We start from the raw sequence: 21,769 nt of genomic DNA on the forward strand, positions 1-21,769 counted from the left end.
TGTGTGTGTGTGTGTTGTGTCTTGTGTGTGTGTTGTGTCCTGTGTGTATGTGTGTGTGTGTGTGTTGTGTCCTGTGTGTGTGTGTGTGTGTGTTGTGTCCTGTGTGTTGTGTCTTGTGTGTTGTGTTCTGTGTGTGTGTGTGTGTGTTGTGTCTTGTGTGTGTGTTGTGTCTTGTGTGTTGTGTCCTGTGTGTGTGTGTGTGTGTGTGTTGTGTCCTGTGTGTGTGTTGTGTCTTGTGTGTGTGTTGTGTCCTGTGTGTGTGTGTGTGTGTTGTGTCCTGTGTGTGTGTGTGTTGTGTCTTGTGTGTGTGTGTGTGTGTTGTGTCTTGTGTGTGTGTTGTGTCCTGTGTGTTGTGTCTTGTGTGTGTGTGTGTGTTGTGTCCTGTGTGTTGTGTCCTGTGTGTTGTGTCTTGTGTGTGTGTGTGTGTTGTGTCCTGTGTGTTGTGTCCTGTGTGTTGTGTGTGTGTGTTGTGTTCTGTGTGTGTCCTGTGTGTGTGTGTGTTGTGTCCTGTGTGTGTGTGTGTGTTGTGTCTTGTGTGTGTGTGTGTTGTGTCCTGTGTGTTGTGTCCTGTGTGTGTGTGTGTGTTGTGTCCTGTGTGTGTATCCTGATGTAGACTGTGTTAACTGTCCTACCGTTGACCCCATGGCCAGATGACCTTTAGGAAGGGGACCGTGTTGACGTATGCCAGGACTGGACCCATGCTGGGACCCGCTTTGATCAGTCACACACACACACACACACACACACACACACAAACACACACACACACACACCCTGCGCCACGTTGTGAAACACTTTCTTCAAAGGAACAGTTCTGACCCTTCAATGCTTTTTGTCCCAAATGGCACCCTACGCCCTATATTGTATACTACATCACTGGTCCTGCAGGCCATTATAGTGCACTACTTTCAACTAGGGCCTTCAGGGTTTTATAGTGCACTACTTTCAACTAGGGCCTGCAGTGTTTTATAGTGCACTACTTTCAACTAGGGCCTGCAGGGCTTTATAGTGCACTACTTTCAACTAGGGCCTGCAGGGTTTTATAGTGCACTACTTTCAACTAGGGCCTGCAGGGCTTTATAGTGCACTACTTTCAACTAGGGCCTTCAGGGTTTTATAGTGCACTACTTTCAACTAGGGCCTGCAGGGTTTTATAGTGCACTACTTTCAACTAGGGCCTGCAGGGCTTTATAGTGCACTACTTTCAACTAGGGCCTGCAGGGTTTTATAGTGCACTACTTTCAACTAGGGCCTTCAGGGTTTTATAGTGCACTACTTTCAACTAGGGCCTGCAGGGTTTTATAGTGCACTACTTTCAACTAGGGCCTGCAGGGTTTTATAGTGCACTACTTTCAACTAGGGCCTGCAGGGTTTTATAGTGCACTACTTTCAACTAGGGCCTGCAGGGTTTTATAGTGCACTACTTTCAACTAGGGCCTGCAGGGTTTTATAGTGCACTACTTTCAACTAGGGCCTGCAGGGTTTTATAGTGCACTACTTTCAACTAGGGCCTGCAGGGCTTTATAGTGCACTACTTTCAACTAGGGCCTGCAGGGTTTTATAGTGCACTACTTTCAACTAGGGCCTGCAGGGCTTTATAGTGCACTACTTTCAACTAGGGCCTTCAGGGTTTTATAGTGCACTACTTTCAACTAGGACCTGCAGGGTTTTATAGTGCACTACTTTCAACTAGGGCCTGCAGGGTTTTATAGTGCACTACTTTCAACTAGGGCCTGCAGGGCTTTATAGTGCACTACTTTCAACTAGGGCCTACAGGGTTTTATAGTGCACTACTTTCAACTAGGGCCTACAGGGTTTTATGAACCGGTTCAAAAGTAGAGCACCTTCCAGGAGGCCGTTTGTGACGAGTGTCTTTTGAAGCCGGCTGTGACTGTGACATCAGGCAGAGCACATCTAACAGGACTCTTCTGACAGACGCCCTGCACCCTCACTGCCAAAACATTTAGTACCACCAAGCTGGGGGGCGCGCCATGACCCCCTCAAAACGCAGTCTGACCCGTTTGGTTTGTGATACGGTTGTGACAGGAACATTCAACAACATTCAAATATCCGTAGGTTAGCTGCTGTCATAAAACATTTAGAGTCCATGGACAATGTAAAGACAGTGGTTCCATAAATAAAACAACCACAGTGGTATGCTGCAATACTTCAACCTCTGGACTAGAAACAGTACTGTTCACACACCATCATTTATTTTAACAGAATTACGCCACATACAAGAACTTAAATATAATTAATGTCTTTGCGGGTTTGGTACAATATTGTGACATCAGGAAATTATCTGTGCATAATTGAATGTTGGGTTGTAAATATGTAAATTAAAATACATTAAGTTAGTCAGGCAAGGAGATCAGGTAGTCAGGGAAGATGAGTGTGAAGAGGGTTTTTTCCGTGTTTTATGTGAAGAAGACTAGATGTGGTTTATTGGTTGTAGAGTCAATTAGACCAACACAATGTCAAGCTTATCTTCAGAATAATAGTAATACTGTAAATTAATTGAAATATTCAGGCCAGTCTGCTGGCTAACTCATTAATTATCTTCAGAGTAATAGTAATACTGTAAATTAATTGAAATATTCAGGCCAGTCTGCTGGCTAACTCATTAATTATCTTCAGAATAATAGTAATAGTGTAAATTAATTGAAATATTCAGGCCAGTCTGCTGGCTAACTCATTAATTATCTTCAGAATAATAGTAATAGTGTAAATTAATTGAAATATTCAGGCCAGTCTGCTGGCTAACTCATTAATTATCTTCAGAGTAATAGTAATAGTGTAAATTAATTGAAATATTCAGGCCAGTCTGCTGGCTAACTCATTAATTATCTTCAGAATAATAGTAATAGTGTAAATTAATTGAAATATTCAGGCCAGTCTGCTGGCTAACTCATTAATTATCTTCAGAATAATAGTAATAGTGTAAATTAATTGAAATATTCAGGCCAGTCTGCTGGCTAACTCATTAATTATCTTCAGAGTAATAGTACTAGTGTAAATTAATTGAAATATTCAGGCCAGTCTGCTGGCTAACTCATTAATTCTACTTTATCCAAAACCCCCGAAGGAGATTTATCATCTACAAATACAGGGACGGCAGACTGCCTTTTCATCTAGGTCACTGGACCAGAAATGTTGCTCTTTCTAATCTTCCTAATCATGACAGTAAAAAAAAATTTGCCGTGCCCTTGAGAAAAGCACTTAACCTTAATTGCAAGTAAATCTGGATAGCGTCCGCTAAAATGTTCCTAAAGACGATTCTGAAAATCAAGCTCAATCCAATACAGCACACATATGGATAACCAGTATAATTTGAATCCAGGTCTGCTGAAGATTTTCGCACGAGGACCCGTAATATAATTCTTGGCATCTAACCTGCCATTGGGGCTCATACTGCTTTATCTCCTGAAGGAGAGTCCAGCCTAAACACTTCATGGACAGAGCCAGAGTCTATCTGTCATTGTTTGAACGACTCCACTGTGTCTCCATGTAACACAGGTTCTCAGCTTTCTGGGGGAGGATGGATGATATTTATGGATGTTGCTGCCAATTTTGCCTTTCTCATCTTCAGACGTGCGGAGAGAGACACCATCGAACGCTAATAGCTGATGTTCACTAAAAACAGAGAGGACTACTCCCAAACGAGGCACAAAAACAAGATAAGTACCCAATTATAAACTATATTTAGGTGAGCACATGTTAGGCTAGAGGTTAAAGAGCTGTGAGCAGTGTCCAGAGGTACATGTCATCACTTGTTTTCCGCCGTCTAAATGAAGACCCATGGCAGTCCTACATGGACGGCCTGAAAAGGTGTTGTTGCTCATGACACACAGGTTACCTTGGATCAGATCCACCTGTCTCCTGGCGGTTGACGGCTCTGTGTCAACACACAGTGGCTAACCCAACCACTTATTAAACAACACTCATGGCCCGGAGAGAGAAAGCGACAGGGAGAAAGAGAGCGACAGAGAGAGAGAGAGAAAGCGACAGGGAGAAAGAAAGCGACAGAGAGAGAGCGAGAGGGAGAGAGAGCTGTTGACATTTTCTAGAATCTTTTTTTTTTTTCAAGTGTCTCTCTGCCACTCCAGCTGAGCCCAGCGCTCCGTCGCCATAGCAGCAGGAGAGCAGGCTTATCTGGTTTCCTGCTGTCCTCCTTCCATCTTCCTACTCACTAAACCCTTGTGATGTCATAGGACAGACCTGAACGTCTACTGCCCTGTATGGTGTGACAGTACAAGGCCCAGTAAGGTTGGACAGTACAGTTGGACAGTTGGACAGTACGGTTGGACAGTTCAAGGTCCAGTATGGTTGGACAGTACAGTTGGACAGTACGGTTGGACAGTTCAAGGTCCAGTACAGTTGGGCAGTACAGTTGGACAGTTCAAGGTCCAGTACAGTTGGGCAGTACAGTTGGACAGTACAAGGTCCAGTACGGTTGGACAGTTCAAGGTCCAGTATGGTTGGACAGTACAGTTGGACAGTACAAGGTCCAGTATGGTTGGACAGTACAGTTGGACAGCACAAGGCTCAGTGCAGTTGGGCAGTACTGTTGGACAGTACAGGGGCCTGTACAGTTGGACAGCACGGTTGGACAGTACAAGGTCCAGTATGGTTGGACAGTACAGTTGGACAGCACAAGGCTCAGTGCAGTTGGGCAGTACTGTTGGACAGTACAGGGGCCTGTACAGTTGGACAGCACGGTTGGACAGTACAAGGTCCAGTATGGTTGGACAGTACAGTTGGACAGTACAATTGGAAAGTAGACCTTAGACACTTGAGGGGTAATTCAAAAGCTGGAATATTATTGTTCTTCTCTTTACATGATTGTTTGCCTGCATCTTTATTTAATGAGTCCTCAGAAAACTACTAATAACAACATTACAATACAAGTCCCTTTAAAAAAACAGTAACAGACAACTGAATTTAAGGGAAATGCACTTGATTTCTCATTAAATTGATAACATATAGAATCACTAATCGCTGTTCAAGTTAATACAGAATCATTTATCAATGTTCAACATGATACCCCAATAGACAAGACTTACATAGACATCAGACACTCATTAGGTCTACTGATTCTTGGGAAGGCCTCCCAAGAGAAGGAGATCTGTTACTCAAAAGGACAATAACTAATGTGATTATCCTTACAGTTACCGAATCCATTTGGAAAGCCTGACATTTTTCACTCTTTCTCCAACTGTACACAAACCTCCACACTGCAAAGACATCACCAGATGAGCACTCAGGATTGAGAAGGAAAAGCCCCATTCTTGATTACAATATGACGCATCATACAACCAAGAGAGCTGCTCATCAGTTCCACACGTCATCAGCAGCTGTTGTGCTTGGGTATTTGTATGCAGCATAGAAAATGAAGACAGGATGTCCAGTTCAAAACAACGACGATGTCACCAAACAGCTACCACGGCATCACATGATGTCATGTTCTTCAGCCACTCTGCTGTGAGATAAGGCAGCCTGACCGAACAGTGGGCACCACGAGACTCTCAAAACAGAGAAACATTGGAACAGAGGGTCTGGCAAGACATTCACGTTTAGGTCATTTAGCATGTGGGTCCACCCACTAACAGTAGAGAGCAAATTCAATTTTGAACAGGCCCACATGGGAATAAAACCAACAACACTGGCCTTACCTGAGCCACATGTAACCAGAGGAGCAAGGACAGTCACCAGACAGCATGTCAGAACTGGAAAACCAAACGATTGCTGAGCCGAACTTTTAGCCCTCACCAGTTAATACCACAGCTGGGGTTACTGTGTCAAAAGGACAAGACATCAACACTACTGATGATCTGAGGTTGGCGACCCCGACTTGCCCCAACCTTCAAATCATTTCAGATTTAAATTTTAGAGAATATTCCTTTAAATAAATACATTTCAACACACTACAGTATATAATAACAGTAACACAAATGTTTTTTATGGAAATCTGTGTTTGCGTTGGTAAGGAAACCATTTGTAAACCTTTGTATGGGCAGTATGATACAGTATCTTCCATATGACGGCCCTAAGTGAGATAAAGCTTTAATGTCATAAACTAAAAACCACTTTCAGTAAAAACAGCCAAATGATTACATCCTCATTTTACAAGAACCGTATTTATAATCCATCATATTCACAGATTGCAGAATCTTAAACAATTCTGGCCTTCTGACAGCAACCTTCATGATTATATGTGCCAAGCCAAAACAGACGCTTCCCCCATCTGGTTTGAAATAAACGGTTCTGTACTGGAAACTGTGGGAGAGGTTTTTTATTCGGTGGAGATAAAAGATAAATGACTTAGCTCCTTCCTCAGCACATTTAGGCTATGTAATGATAAATGTCTGGTTTGGTCGCCTCAGGGCCATCTCTAGTTAATGAAGATTGACGGCACATTGAAGATAATAGTGTCCTAAAAATGTGTGTCCGCTTCAACCTGTTGGCGTGGCTCCATCTGGCACCTTGACTAGTCAGAGGGTCACTGTAGCATACAAACTTAAAGAGCTAGACGGCACACTTAGAAATGAGTGCCTGGATCTAGCTTTAAAAACAACATTAAAAATAATCTAGCTTTAGATCAGGGTTTAGCTGCTTGGCTTGGACCAGAGGTTTTTTGGCTCCATTTCTATTCCCGTTTCCAGTTTCCATTCTAGTGACTTATCTTCTCTCTCGAATTAGAAATGATGGTGGGAAGTAGGTCTGGCGTGTGTTGTATGCGGGTGAACAGGACCGCCCTTGTCATACTGACATATTGGTCTTTATTCTTCTCTGTCCACTGATGACACATAGTTCTGGGTTCTGTGGTCAGACTGTCCTGATACAGAACTCATAAATAGAAACTTTCGGCCGGCCTTAAGAGATTGTAGGTTTCTGGGAAGCTTGATGCCAGGGTCTTTCATTAGACGTCTGATAGAGTAATAAATCATTGTCTTGGCTACCTGTCACAATCGAGTCCAACTCTAACTCGGGTCCGTAAAGTTCCTGCTCAGTGGGGGCGTTAGAAAGGGATGAAGGTAGAGATGGAGACAGATAGACACAAAGTTACACAGATTGGAAGAGAATGAGATCAGAAGAAATGAAACAGGACAATTCAGCCATATCAGGCATCTACCGTGATGAGAAAAAACCAATAAACTGTCTTTTTCTTTTAGATCTTTTTCTCTCTCTTTGGCTCTGTTTTTATGTCTTTCTCTTTCCTCTCGCTTTCTCTGTCTCTCTAATTTAGCTCTTTTCCCCTCTGTCTTTCTATCCTGTGTTTTCCCTCTCGTTACTTCTTTACCGTGCTCTCTATTTCCTCTCAACCCCTATCATCCCCCTCTCTTTCCCTATTTCTCCCTCTCACCATCAGCAGAACCAGGTAGTATCTCCCAGTATCTAGGTCAGGGTTGTTCAGATTAATGCTCTCAGAGTTGAGATACAATTTTTTCACCTCAACATGTTCAGTTTTTTCACATTAAGGGTATTGCTTTTATGTGCAGCCAAATCTCATCAAATGTTCCCGAAAATGTATCTGACCTTATCCAAGCATGAGAATCAACCCTGCAGTTGATGACTAGACCAACAGAATGCAAAGCATTCCAGCTAGGGAGACACCTTAAAGATAAGAAGGCTTTGGCCCTGATTCAGTCCAAGGCACCTTGTATAGATCTTGACATTTAAAGGTAATACCCGAAACAGCCAACAATCTTTTAAAGAGGTCACAGGTTGGAATCATCAATCCTATGAATACACCTTTCTTAGTTAGCCATTGTGACAATCAAGTGTGGGCTTTTGTACAGGTGCATCTCAAAAAATGTGGATGTCGTGGGAGATTTCATTTTTCTCCGTAATTAAAATCAAAAAGTGACACCAAAAAGTGACAAACTGATACATTTCAAGATATATATATATATTTTTTGATGCACCTGTATAAAAACCTGAACATGTGTTTACTATGGAAGACCCTATTGTGCTTCTGTTTAGGTTGTTCTTCCTTGGGAGGATGGAGTGATGATGGTGGTTGTTCATCGTCCACCTGGACACATTGTCTTTCTCCGAGGACACACCAACTGAAGGCCTAAGCTCCCAAAAAGTTAATTGTGTAAAATGTTAAAAAAACTGAATGCAATGATGTGTAAATAATTTAAATCCTACATTCAATAGAAAATAGTACAAAGACAACTTATCAAATGTTGAAACAGAGAAATGCTATTTTTTCTTGAAAAAGATATGCCCACTTTGAATTTGATGCCAGCAACACGTTTCAAAAAAGCTGGGACAGGGGCAACAAAAGGCGCGAAAAGTTGTGTAAAACTACAAGAAAATCTGTGGAACATCTCACCACTACTTAGGTCTATTGGCAACAGGTCGGTAACATGATTGGGTATAAAAAGATCATCCCAGAGAGGATGAGTCTGTCAGAAGTGAAGATGGGGAGGGGTTTCCCACTCTGAAAGACGGCAAATTTAAGGATAACATTTCTCAGTGTAAAATTGCAAAGAGGTTGGGGATCTCATCATCTATGGTACATTAATCATTAAAAGATTCAGAGAATCTGGAGAAATCTCTGTGTGTAGGAAAACCAATATTTGATGGCCGTGATCTTCGGGCCCTCAGTGGCAATGCATTAAAAACAGACACAAGTCTGTAGTGGACATCACTGCATGGGCTCAGGAACACTTCGGAAAACCATTGTCTGTTCACACAGTACGTCCCTGCAACCACAAAAGCTAGTTAAATCTGTAATGACAGCAAATTATTTATGTATTATTAAATATTAGCAAATATGAGAACAAATCACAAAAAAAAATGTGATGTGATTCTGTCAAAAGGTTGTGGGTCCTCCAGCAGGGAAAAAACTACATATACGCTCATGAAAAGCACACCTGTATGGTATGTATTGTTGCTGCAGTGAGTAAAGACCAACCACAGATCAACCACAGATCAACCACGGGGAAATGTGTGGTAACTTAAGCTCAGACAATTGGTGTTTTGATCTAAACAGGTACGCCCATCGAAGTGAAATGCACAGTTCTTTGACTGTTGCAGTTCAGTCCCCAGGGTTCACCACACAAGCCGTGCAAACACAGCAGTTAGTTCGTCATGGAACCTTCACTTGTGAAAATAGCAACATTACGTATCACGACATATACTGCTGTCCTGGCGTTAACCTGACACAACATCTTATGAAACCTATTTTACAGGCCATGGCTGTGACTGTCTTTCCTCAGGGAGTCCAATCCAGAGTTACTATATCCAAACAGTGTTAAAAAAAAAGAAACACCTATCAGGGTAAGGAACATGTTTAAAGGAGACCGCCTAACTGTGCTGTGGGACCTCATTGTCACCTCGAATCTGTAAAAGTGAATCTAAACTGATGCCCTTTCAAACTGTGACCTGGATAGGTGTCCATTCCAAATGGTTAAGTTCACTAAGAGAGACTAGGTTACAAGATGAAGTTTGGAAAATGCTTAAAACATGCCCTCCAGGTTTTTACCCAGCACAGGGACTGACCACACAACCTTTGGAGCCTGAGAGCTGGGACTACCCTATTCTCTGTACAGTGCAACTAGGTCTGCTTTCTTTGGCATTCAGGAGGCACACCGTTCTGCTTTTCCCTGCACGACATCAGAAGTGTTTCCAAACATTGCGTGTATGAGGTTCAGCAACAATTACACCAACAGCACCATCATGTTTAGACGGAAGATATACAGGATCGTTTTTCCAGTCATTGCAATGGCACAACGCTTATGTTGCAGCTTTTTTGGGCTCAGTTTTTTTTTGGCTCCTGTATGCTTGAGTGCATCGCAGATAGCACATTATTCAATATGAACTGCTCTACTTTTAAACAGACTCCAGTCGACTAAAAAGGCATAGAGGTAGATGGAAAGTGTCCAATCCGTATGATGACTGGGTAACAATCACAGCTCTATTTGGCCAAACCTTAACCCAACATTAAATATGTGATTGTTATTTTTATGTGTATAGTCTTGTCCTGTTAAATCCTGGATGACGCATAATGTGATGAAAACTATTTCCCAATTTGGGATTAATGAAGTAATACGCTGTTCTCTTTACACTTATGTGCTTTTGAAGTTAGAACAGTAAGTTACTGTGCATGAACCATACTAGTACAGGAAGTGAACAGACCTGATATATTTTAGTACAGGAAGTAAACATCTGAGGTATTCTAGTACAGGAAGTAAATACATCTGAGATATACTAGTACCAGAAGTAAACATCTGAGGTATTCTAGTACAGGAAGTAAACACATCTGAGATATACTAGTACCAGAAGTAAACATCTGAGGTATTCTAGTACAGGAAGTAAACACATCTGAGGTATTCTAGTACAGGAAGTAAACACATCTGAGATATATTAGTACCAGAAGTAAACATCTGAGGTATTCAAGTACAGGAGGTAAACACATCTGCATAAGCCTGTTTCACCAGTTGTATTATTAAAGTAGTAAAAAGAGACTGTTTTCTGAAACGTTTCTTGATCATGATATGCATACAAATAGAAAGGCCTGCATGTATAGTATTTTGCTCGTTGTTTTCAATGTATCATAAAAAAGTCTCATAAATTGTATTCATTTCAGAATATGTGATGAACTAGCTCTTAGCAGGTTACAATATTAGGATAGAGTGTTTTTCAACAGTATGTGGTTGATGGTTTTTGCTTTGGGAGCCCAGATCCATAAAGGTCACTCTAACATCAAGGGCCCTACTAAATGATAGTTCCCTTCAAAGTGTCTGAGAAAAAAACAGGTAGGGTTATTGAGAAAGGGAGGGATGGATGGGTGGGGAAGGGCGGTGGTGAACACAATCACACACCTCCTCACCCCATGAAAAATCGAGCGCATCTCGTTTATCAAAGCCTTGCGGTGTGTCACATCCACCTAAAAGTGACGTGGTGATCCAGCTGCCAGGTCAACTCCCCCTCGTTCTCCTCCTCATTCTCCTCCTGTTCATAACAACACGCGCACCGGAACGCGGCGCTTGTTGTCCGGTCGAGACGCGTGAGCACTGACTGGTCCTTTGAACAGAGTAACCCGATGGAGGAACAAACCACCAGCAACTAAACTGTAGATTTTTATGCTTTCGGCTCGTTGTTCAGTTGACTTTTTTTTTTTGCAACTTTATGTAGCGAGACTTTAAGGGATACGATTTTTCTACGTAATTATTTGAATGTTTTTAGAAGGATAAACAACCAACCACTTTAGTAAGGGGATTATTTAGTCGCAAATATGAATGATATTAAACTTGCAGTTCTGGGAAGTGAAGGGGTCGGGAAATCAGGTAACATTATCTATAAATTCCCCTGGAAAATACTATAGTTTGTTTGTTGTTAGTATACATTTAATGGTTATGTTTGTGTTAAGTTTTTAATTATGTATAATAATCTCTGCCTTCCTCAGCTCTCATTGTTCGATTCCTGACGAGGCGATTTATTGGTGAATATTCCTCCACGTCAGGTAAGGTCTCAGCCACTGTTTGACTCTTGTAAGATAGTCTTTATTGTTAATTAACATGAAATAACGAAAAAAAGTTTCCCGAGGTGGGCTAATCTTTAGACCATATCACTGCTTTCATTCTTCCTTTTGCCCGGCTCTGTAAATCAGACGCCAGTATTCTGCTAGCAGCAGTAACGACTAGGTCACAATCATATGTTAATGAGGAGATCTTCAAAATAGGAGCGCCCATGTTATTATATAACATTGTTTGTAATTTGTTCTAACGATAGTAAATAGTAAACCAAAGGCACGTTTTATATTGTTTTGTAATAAATAGAGCAGTTAATGGAAAAAAGGATATAGATCTTTTTTTTTTAATGTAAGCCACTCCATTGGATTCAACGCGATACTCTGTATGTTAACGGACCTATGCAAATTGCCATATAACAAAATAAACTAGATTATGTAGATGGGTTAGAAAGTGCTGCTATACCATCTGCATTGCCTCTTGAAATAAATTTTTTATGAATTTTACACACCCTTATGAGTATTTCTTGAATGCTGTTTTTCTACTTCAGTGTCCATTTATTGTTATAAGGTAACTTGAATAGGCCACTTTCAGGTATAGTGTATTGCATTGGAACCTATGCAGTGGGTGGGTTAAATTGTGCTACTAGCTATACCGTCTTTATTGCTCCATGAAACTACATTATATATGGATTCTACACACCCTAGTGAATCTTTCTTGAATGCCATTTCCACTTAGTATAGTTTTTTGCTATAAAGCAATATAGTTAACAGTCTGGTCTGTACATTGTATGTTTCCATATCTGTCTTAAAAAATGTAAGAACAATATATATACAATTGTAAATATAGATATACACATACACATATAATACATATATATTATATATGATAAATATTCTTTACATTTGCTTAAACAAAAACATGCAACTTGCTTTCGACTACAATTCACTATCTTTATAATGAATGAACATATTGGCGTTTATTTCAATGATGGCTTTTATTAAGAAAAAATAGCATCTGAGTTAGGGTTGCCTGCATAATATCCTGCTGCTAGACGAATGTTAATCCAGATGTTGCCAATAATAATTTGGCAGTGACCACCACCAGGCTTCGGCCACAATATTGATGTGGAAATGTCAAATTACCTCTTTTATTTAAATATTGACTTCCCCTTGTTTTCACTGTCTGTCTGTCTCCTGGATGCAGAGTGTATATACAGAAAGCGCCTTTCTGTTGATGGGAGGCAGCTGAATCTAGAGCTTTATGACCCTTGCTCTCAGGTGAGTTTAGAGGAGGATCTTGCAGTAACATTTTGAACTGTGAGTCTGATTCCTTCGGTGGGTCAGTACGACAAACTCTTTACGTCACTCTGGATATGAGCGTCTGCTACATCACTAAAACAGAAATTGTAATATCAGTATTTTTGGTCACAATTACAATGTCATCAGGATGGTCTCACACTGACATTTGCTTTCTGCTGTAAAGTAAAGATCCTCAAAGTTAAAGTGCACCAGACAGCCCTGAGTAATCCATCTCACTTACTGTGCCTGGCCAAGCTCCTTCCTGCCACTGGCCCCGCCCCCTGGTTGTTCTAATGTAATCACAACACAGTCCTGCGGTGCACTTTATAAATCACTGAAATACAGCACTTTACCTGCAACCAATTAGTCTGAATCAGTCTCACAGGAAGTATTTTTGCCAAAAGTCATTGCTTTGAAAGTGTTGGAGCATTAATGCCAAGAGTTAAAGGATTTCTGTGATAACAAAATCCCTATTACTGTTTGCCAAAGGCTGCAGGACATCATGATGATGGTATATTTATCAAAAAGGCTAATTATTTGAAAATGTATGTGTGATTTACTGCTTGTGTCACTTTAAACAAGAGGACCGGCTCATAACAGATGGAATCAAATGAATGCAATGGCGTTCCATTAATCCCATTCTAGCATCATTCTATTCTAGCTGTAACGGCTCCCTTCAATTAACCTCAAATTGTGTGTATCCGATATCCTGATTGACATCCAGTACTTCTCCTGTTGATGTTTCCTGGCAGGCCAGTGAGGGGAAGTCGACTCTGACGGACCAGATCCACTGGGCCGATGGCTTCGTTGTGGTTTACGACATCAGTGATCGGTCCTCCTTCATCTCAGCCAAAGCCGTTGTTCACCTGATCAGGGAGCTACAACTGGGAGGGGCCAAAAGGTAGACACCTGTAGAGTTTGTGCACACACCGTACAGATCTCACACACACCTGGATTATCTACACTTTGGATAATCCACACACTACAGATCTCACACACATCTGGATAATCTGCACACTGGATAATCCACACTCTTTACAGGTCTCACACACACCTGGATAATCTACACATTGGATAATCCACATACTACAGATCTCACACACACCTGGATAATCCACAATCCTTACAGATCTCACACACACCTGGATAATCCACAATCCTTACAGATCTCACACATACCTGGATAATCCACACACTGAATAATCCACACTCTTTACAGATCGCATACACACCTGGATAATCCACACACTGAATAATCCACACTCCTTACAGATCTCACACACACCTGGATAATCCACATACTACAGATCTCACACACACCTGGATAATCCACAATCCTTACAGATCTCACACATACCTGGATAATCCACACTCCTTACAGATCTCACACATACCTGGATAATCCACACTCCTTACAGATCTCACACACACCTGGATAATCCACACACTGAATAATCCACACTCCTTACAAATCTCACACACACCTGGATAATCTACACACTGGAAAATCCACACTCTTTACAGATCTCTCACACACACCTAGATAATCCACCCACTGGATAATCCACACACTTTACAGTTCTAACACACACACCTAGATAATCCACACACCTGGATAATCCACACACTGGATAATCGCAACTTCCATCTTGAGGAGACCCCATTGGTTGAGGTGCAATTGATTCTGCGTGTTTTTACTATCCCTGTTGTCTGACACCCTGCAAAGCCCTCCGTTCCTGTTGCCAGTAGGTCAACACTGTATTGACTCCTCGTGTGATTATCTCCAGACAATCCACTGCTGTTACTAAATACTGTATCTAATGGCTGTTGGAATCCACTGCCACGATTATGAGAATGTAGCTGTTGTTCAGGCATCTTATGACATTGCAGTGTAATTGTTAAACTGGTTTTTGGAAGGTTTTTTCTCCATTTAGGATTGTCATCACCCACAGAAATACCACATAACTGTAGCCATACCTACATCCGTACCTATAATGACTGAGTTGCTGGTCATCTGATCATGCAAAAACATCGATGTGGCCTAAAAAGTCATGTTCTCTCATCGTTTTCACTCAGCACAACCAGAAGAGGACTGTTCACTCCTCAGAGTCTGTCTCTTCTCTAGGTTTCTTCCTAGATTCCAGCCCTACTAGTTAGTTTTTCTAGCCACGGTGCATCAATTTGTTGTTGTTGCTTGGTCTTTGGGGTTTCAGGCTGGGTATCTGTATAAGCACTTTGGGACAACTGCCAAATGACTTAAAATACATAATTGATTGATTAAAACCTAACCCTAAGTCCTGTTCCTGCTAGCCTGCTGTCCCATTAAGGGCTCCTTTCAGTGACACCTGCATTGCATTATTATAACTCTGTCTGGTATTTGTGCTGTATGAATGTAAAACTACTACATTAAGACAATGTGGAAACATTTGTTTGAATGAAACCCAGGTTCTAGTCTTGGACTTGACCTCTCACCTGTCCTTCTGTCTCCTTGTCTCTCCTCAGGGATGCAGACACACTGGTGTTCCTGGTGGGTAACAAACAGGACCTGTGTCACGTGAGGGAGGTACGTCGCGAGGAGGGCCAGCGTCTTGCTGCTGAGTTGCGGTGCCAGTTCTACGAGCTCTCGGCGGCCGAGCACTACCAGGAGGTGGTCCTCATGTTCTCCAAGATGGTCCACAATGCCAGTCTGGGGGGCAAATGCAAGGACAGGAGACGAAGACCCAGTGGCTCCAAGTCAATGGCCAAACTCATCAATAACGTCTTTGGAAAGAGGAGGAAATCTGTGTGAGCTGTGACTGGAGGGCGGAGTCATACCATTGAGAAGGCAGGCCAGGGACTTCTGTTGATTGGATAAAAATCGATCAATAACATTGTATTAACCCACGATCGATAACATGGACTTTGCATACTCACTTGCTTTTGCTGTTATTGCTGATCATGGAATGGTTGGTAAGAAAGAGTACACCAATTCGACCCGCCAGAATAGACTTTGAGCTAGCAATCATTTGGTGAATGATGATGATAACCTTGTTGATGATGAAGATGGATTGGATGTATGTAGCGTCTTTCTCCCAGCAGAAGGACTCACAGAGCTTCACGTTATAAGGGGGAAACTCCACTGGCTTGAGTCACAGCCTGCTCTTGCTTTTGCTGTTGTTGGAATGGTAACTGAAAGTTATGTGGGGACACAACAACCTGCAGGCGATCCTGTAATTTGATCCTTCTGTTGATCTTCCCATGTGAAAGGTGGAAGCGGTCAGTGATATTGTTTTTATATTAGACGCTGACCTTAAGCCTTTGAGTGTGCGATCGTTTAGCTACGTCACACTGCCTCTTTGTTGTTATCTTTGGAGGGAGTCAATTCCAATTGGACACCAACAGACAAATATGAAGGTTGGAGAGAGTATGATTATCTGAGGTCCTGATGATAGAATTGAGATCCTTTTAGATCCTCCATTTAAACCAGCGATGTTGTTGGATCCTTTTGGATCCAATATATTATTTTACATCCTCCTGACAATATGTCCATTTATATTTATATCCTGATGGACCAGAGATCTTCTTTGAGACTCCAGATTGACCAGAAATCTTCTTATATCCTCTTGATAGACCAGAGATTTTCTAATATCCTCCTGATACACCAGAGATCTTCTTATATGCTCCTGATAGACCAGATATCTTCTAATATCCTCCTGATAGACCTGAGATCTTCTTAGATCCTCCTGATAGACCAGAGATCTTCTTAGATCCTCCTGATAGACCAGAGATCTTCTTAGATCCTCCTGATAGACCAGAGATCTTATATCCTCCTGATAGACCAGAGATCTTCTTACATCCAAGTAGATTAGAGGTCCTTTTAAATCTTTCTGATAGACCAAAAGATGACGACAGGACTGATTCCTAAACAGCACAATATTTCCTATATATTTAATCCTGCCACGAATGAAGAACACATTGAGCTACTAATGTCCACCTGATGTTCTCATTATTACTTATTTAAAATAAATCTCAAAGCCTTCACAGTATTTTCCATAGCGGTTTCCATAGCGCTTTCCATAGCGGTTTCCATAGCGCTTTCCAAAGCGGTTTCCATAGCGCTTTCCAAAGCGGTTTCCATAGCGCTTTCCATAGCGCTTTCCAAAGCGGTTTCCATAGCGCTTTCCATAGCGGTTTCCATAGCGCTTTCCATAGCGCTTTCTAAAGCGGTTTCCATAGCGCTTTCCATAGTGCTTTCCAAAGCGGTTTCCATAGCGCTTTCTAAAGCGGTTTCCATAGCGCTTTCTAAAGCGGTTTCCATAGCGCTTTCTAAAGCGGTTTCCATAGCGCTTTCTAAAGCGGTTTCCATAGCGCTTTCCATAGTGCTTTCTAAAGCGGTTTCCATAGTGCTTTCCAAAGCGGTTTCCATAGCGGTTTCCATCCATTCATCATTGGCTAAAACGCTCCATGCGTTCCACTGTGGCAGCACACTGGCAGGCTGTCAAGCAGTCACAGCAATTAATACAGAACGTTGCAAACAGATCCTGTTCCCTGTGTTTCTACTAATGGATCCAGGAAAGAGAGGGTCCTTTGGGTTCGTATCGGTATACATGCATTTTGAAGAGAGGCTGAATTTGATTTGCCCAGTTATTGTTTTAGGGTCAATTATTTCAGTGGTTATTTTTTCAATGAAAGGTATATTGTATTACAAAATGACTCTCTGTTTATTTCCATGTTGCTAAATATTCACTTGAATAGCGATAATACATTGTTAATAAAGAACTGTGGTCTATTCGTGTTTCCTGTTGTGGTTTTATTTATGTTTATGTTTGTGATCCAAAGCCAACAATAGTCCCCCCCATAGTAAAACCTCTCTATATGTGGTAAAACCTTTCCATAAGTGATAAAACCTCTCCATAAGTGGTAAAACCTCTCCATGTGTGGTAAAACCTCTCCATAAGTGGTAAAACCTCTCCATATGTGGTAAAACCTCTCCAAATGTGGTAAAGCCTCTCCATAAGTGGTAAAACCTCTCCATATGTGGTAAAACCTCTCCATAAGTGGTAAAACATCTCCATATGTGGTAAAACCTCTCCAAATGTGGTAAAGCCTCTCCATAAGTGGTAAAACCTCTCCATATGTGGTAAAACCTCTCCATAAGTGGTAAAACATCTCCATATGTGGTAAAACCTCTCCATATGTGGTAAAACCTCTCCATAAGTGGTAAAACCTCTCCATATGTGGTAAAACCTCTCCATAAGTGGTAAAACCTCTCCATATGTGGTAAAACCTCTCCACGTTCAGGGTAAATAGTAGAGATCATGAGTATCTACTTGTTTGGTCCCTCAGCAGGATAAAAAACATGAGGAACACTCGTTCTCCTTTAGGATAAAGACACGACAGACGACACACAGGTTGAATTGGGGGTAGACTAATATATTTTATGTTCTCTTCCTTAGATATGGTATAGACAGTGTCTAAGTTAGACTGAGCATTGAGTTTTGTCTTACATTTTGTTTTGTGTTACTGGGTTATTAAATGTAAATATGCTGTTTAATGTTGTTTTTGTTATGCCCCTCTCTGAAAGAAAACGGTGAACAAAGAAACACCTCTGAAAACTGTATTCTTGGCTTTAAATCGTAACATCACTTTAAACCAATTAGAAAAACGTTCAATCAATAGATTTGGTGTATGTGTGAAGCTACTGCTGCGTTATTTCCCAGTGAACCAAAGTGGTTGCCAAAGAGTAACTCAACCCAGACATTGGATTTCATTGCTCCATGGGGCCTGGATCCCACTGACCAACCGAAGGCTTCCCCGTCTGAAACCCAATGCCGGCCTCACTTGTATTTGGACAGAGACAGATTGAGTGAGAATGTGGGAGAGAGAGAAAGGAGATGGAGACAGTGGGAATGAGAGAGTAGGGAAAACAGGAGTAGAAAAAGAGAAACTACCCCCCAATGGATACTGCCGTGTGAATATATTGAATCTCCCAATGGAACCATGTGAGCTAAATATGAGGTCTAGATTTATAGACTCCCAGAGTCACCTGGCTGGGATGTGTCCATATAGATTTATAGAGTCATCCGACTGGGCTGTGTCCATATAGACTCATAGAGTCACCTGGCAGGGCTGTGTCCATATAAACTTATAGAGTCACCTGGCAGGGCTGTGTCCATATAGACTTATAGAGTCACCTGGCAGGGCTGTGTCCATATAGACTTATAGAGTCACCTGGCAGGGCTGTGTCCATATAGACTCATAGAGTCACCTGGCAGGGCTGTGTCCGTATAGACTCATAGAGTCAACTGGCAGGGCTGTGTCCATATAGACTCATAGAGTCACCTGGCAGGGCTGTGTCCATATAGACTCATAGAGTCACCTGGCAGGGCTGTGTCCATATAGACTTATAGAGTCACCTGGCAGGGCTGTGTCTGTAGCATTGCCTGTAGGAGTCCAGTTTCCTGATCCTGGGTGTTGGGTTCAGTTTCCTGATCCTGGGTGTTGGGTTCAGTTCAGAGATCCTGGGTGTTGGGTTCAGTTCAGAGATCCTGGGTGTTAGGTTCAGTTTCCTGATCCTGGGTGTTGGGTTCAGTTCAGAGATCCTGGGTGTTAGGTTCAATTTCCTGATCCTGGGTATTGGGTTCAGTTCAGAGATCCTGGGTGTTGGGTTCAGTGCAGAGATCCTGGGTGTTAGGTTCAATTTCCTGATCCTGGGTGTTAGGTTCAGTTTCCTGATCCTGGGTGTTGGGTTCAGTTTCCTGATCCTGGGTGTTGGGTTCAGTTTCCTGATCCTGGGTGTTGGGTTCAGTTCAGAGATCCTGGGTGTTAGGTTCAATTTCCTGATCCTGGGTGTTGGGTTCAGTTTCCTGATCCTGGGTGTTGGGTTCAGTTTCCTGATCCTGGGTGTTGGGTTCAGTTCAGAGATCCTGGGTGTTGGGTTCAGTTTCCTGATCCTGGGTGTTGGGTTCAGTTCAGAGATCCTGGGTGTTGGGTTCAGTTTCCTGATCCTGGGTGTTGGGTTCAGTTCAGAGATCCTGGGTGTTGGGTTCAGTTTCCTGATCCTGGGTGTTGGGTTCAGTTTCCTGATCCTGGGTGTTGGGTTCAGTTTCCTGATCCTGGGTGTTGGGTTCAGTTTCCTGATCCTGGGTGTTGGGTTCAGTTTCCTGATCCTGGGTGTTGGGTTCAGTTCAGAGATCCTGGGTGTTGGGTTCAGTTTCCTGATCCTGGGTGTTGGGTTCAGTTTCCTGATCCTGGGTGTTGGGTTCAGTTCAGAGATCATGGGTGTTAGGTTCAGGTTAACAACAGATAGCTACACTGTCAACACACACCTGGAGTCATTAGATGGAAAATGTTCCCTGGTTGATTCCTAAATGGTTCCGTATGTGTGTGTGTCTGTAGAAGAGGGAACCGTTAGCTGTTCAGCTTCAGGACATTCCTGTGAGAATTTGCCCACATGACTCTTATCAAAGCGTCTTTAGTTTACAATGATGTGATGACACTTGTGTACATGTATCATTATATATGGGTTAGACCATATGATTCATTGTGTACTTTAGAATTAATAAAATAGAGATACTTCAAAATCTTTTTTTTTGTTCCGTCCTTTTATTTCATCTTGGATATCTGTAATTTATGTCCTCTCAGATCTTTTGTTCTCTGTGGAATCCAATGTTGTTACCAAGGTGTCGTTGGCATCATGAGGAGAACAAACACATGAATCATTACTGGAACTCACAGGGATTAATGCTGCTCAGAATACTGAGGCGGCCCGTAGCTGAGTAAATCAATGTCAACTTTGACAATTTCTTTGTGAGAGGATTATGATCGAACCCAGACGCTCTCTCTCTTTGCTTCAGTCTCTCTCTCTCCCCCACACTCTCTCTCTCCCAAACACTCTCTCTCTCCCAAACACTCTCTCTCCCCTACACTCTCTCTCCACTTCAGACTCTCGCTCTCTCCGCTTCACTGTCTCAAAGCAGTGGTGTTATGAACAAAAGCAGGTTAGCTGTGAGTGTTACACCTGTGCGCACACACACACACACACACACACACACACACACAGTCACACACAGGGCTAGCCTGTTCCCCATCAACACCCCCAGGAGTAAACCCCTCCACTAAATCTGGGAACAGGTTGAATGATGTGTTTACCAGAACACCTTCACAGAGCTTCTCTTCCATGAAGGAGGGAACCACTGACAGATATGCAAAGAGGGGACAGGGGGTGAAGGAGGGATGTGGCGGAGAAGTAAAACTGAAGTTAAATAGAGAGAAAGAAAGAAAAAAATAGATGTGTGGAAAGAAGAGAGAGAAGGAGAGAGCGGGAAGGAGAAAGAGAGAAGAGGGAGACGGATTTATCCTGTCTAGGGAGAACATAGAGGGATCGAAGTGTGTCTGTTGACAGCGAGCTACTGGTTATGGAACCAAGGCATGTGCTCCCAACCCAACTCTTCCAGTGAGCAGCAGTTAGCCTGGAATCAGAAAGAAGACCTAAACCGATCCCACGTGTGGGATGGCCTCCGTGTGACAGGGCCATCATCGGTTGGTTGACATTGTCTAAACCTAAAATTCCTCTTCCCATTAAGGAGACACAGCAGGGATGTTGCTTAAACAAGAGGACAGACATGACTTTGGCAGAAAAAAAACATGACTTGACATTTGAGAAAGCTCTGCTCCAATCATCTTAGCCTTACTAATCCCAATCTTGTGAGGCCAAACCTCCAAATCTCATCACACCTCGAGCATGACTTCCTCTTAGAAGCCGTTTTAATAACAACCCCATTTGATCTCGTCAAACAATCCATGGCTATTTCTTGGATTTGACCTGGGTAAAGAGAATACAGCTTCATTAATTCCTTTCTCCAGCTTAAACCTACTGTGAATTAACTCAAGTTGAGAAAGTGACTTAGATTTCAGTCTTTTTGAGCCTTATTCACTATAACCACATAGTGAAACCATGTCATCAAACGTCAGCAGCCTGTTATCTGAAACCCAATCGCACAGGGT

General features: G+C 42.2%; 2 protein-coding genes across 2 annotated transcripts; one reads left to right on the forward strand and one right to left on the reverse strand.

Annotated features, from left to right (window-relative positions):
- Positions 1-8,627: 8,627 nt before the first annotated feature.
- Positions 8,628-17,552, forward strand: rergla (RERG/RAS-like a). The gene is made up of 5 exons (XM_010898989.5): positions 8,628-11,300; positions 11,420-11,476; positions 12,690-12,763; positions 13,537-13,685; positions 15,287-17,552. The coding sequence occupies exons 1-5, from the start codon at positions 11,249-11,251 to the stop codon at positions 15,570-15,572; spliced, it is 618 nt and encodes a 205-aa protein (XP_010897291.1). The 5' UTR covers positions 8,628-11,248; the 3' UTR covers positions 15,573-17,552.
- Positions 16,777-17,205, reverse strand: LOC114840847 (keratin-associated protein 21-1-like). The gene has a single exon (XM_029125142.2). It carries the CDS (start codon positions 17,203-17,205, stop codon positions 16,777-16,779), a length of 429 nt encoding a protein of 142 aa, XP_028980975.2.
- Positions 17,553-21,769: the final 4,217 nt, after the last annotated feature.

Source organism: Esox lucius, chromosome 14 (assembly GCF_011004845.1).
Source record: "Esox lucius isolate fEsoLuc1 chromosome 14, fEsoLuc1.pri, whole genome shotgun sequence".
In the NCBI taxonomy this organism is placed as follows: Eukaryota; Metazoa; Chordata; class Actinopteri; order Esociformes; family Esocidae; genus Esox; species Esox lucius.

Bases quoted from the DNA above. Each gene is read 5' to 3' on its own strand.
- rergla (XM_010898989.5), top strand. From the start codon at position 11,249: ATGAATGATATTAAACTTGCAGTTCTGGGAAGTGAAGGGGTCGGGAAA. The intron at 11,301-11,419 runs GTAACATTATCT...TGCCTTCCTCAG, and splicing joins TGAAGGGGTCGGGAAATCAG to CTCTCATTGTTCGATTCCTG. The intron at 11,477-12,689 runs GTAAGGTCTCAG...TCCTGGATGCAG, and splicing joins TGAATATTCCTCCACGTCAG to AGTGTATATACAGAAAGCGC.
- LOC114840847 (XM_029125142.2), bottom strand. From the start codon at position 17,205: ATGGATGGAAACCGCTATGGAAACCGCTTTGGAAAGCACTATGGAAAC.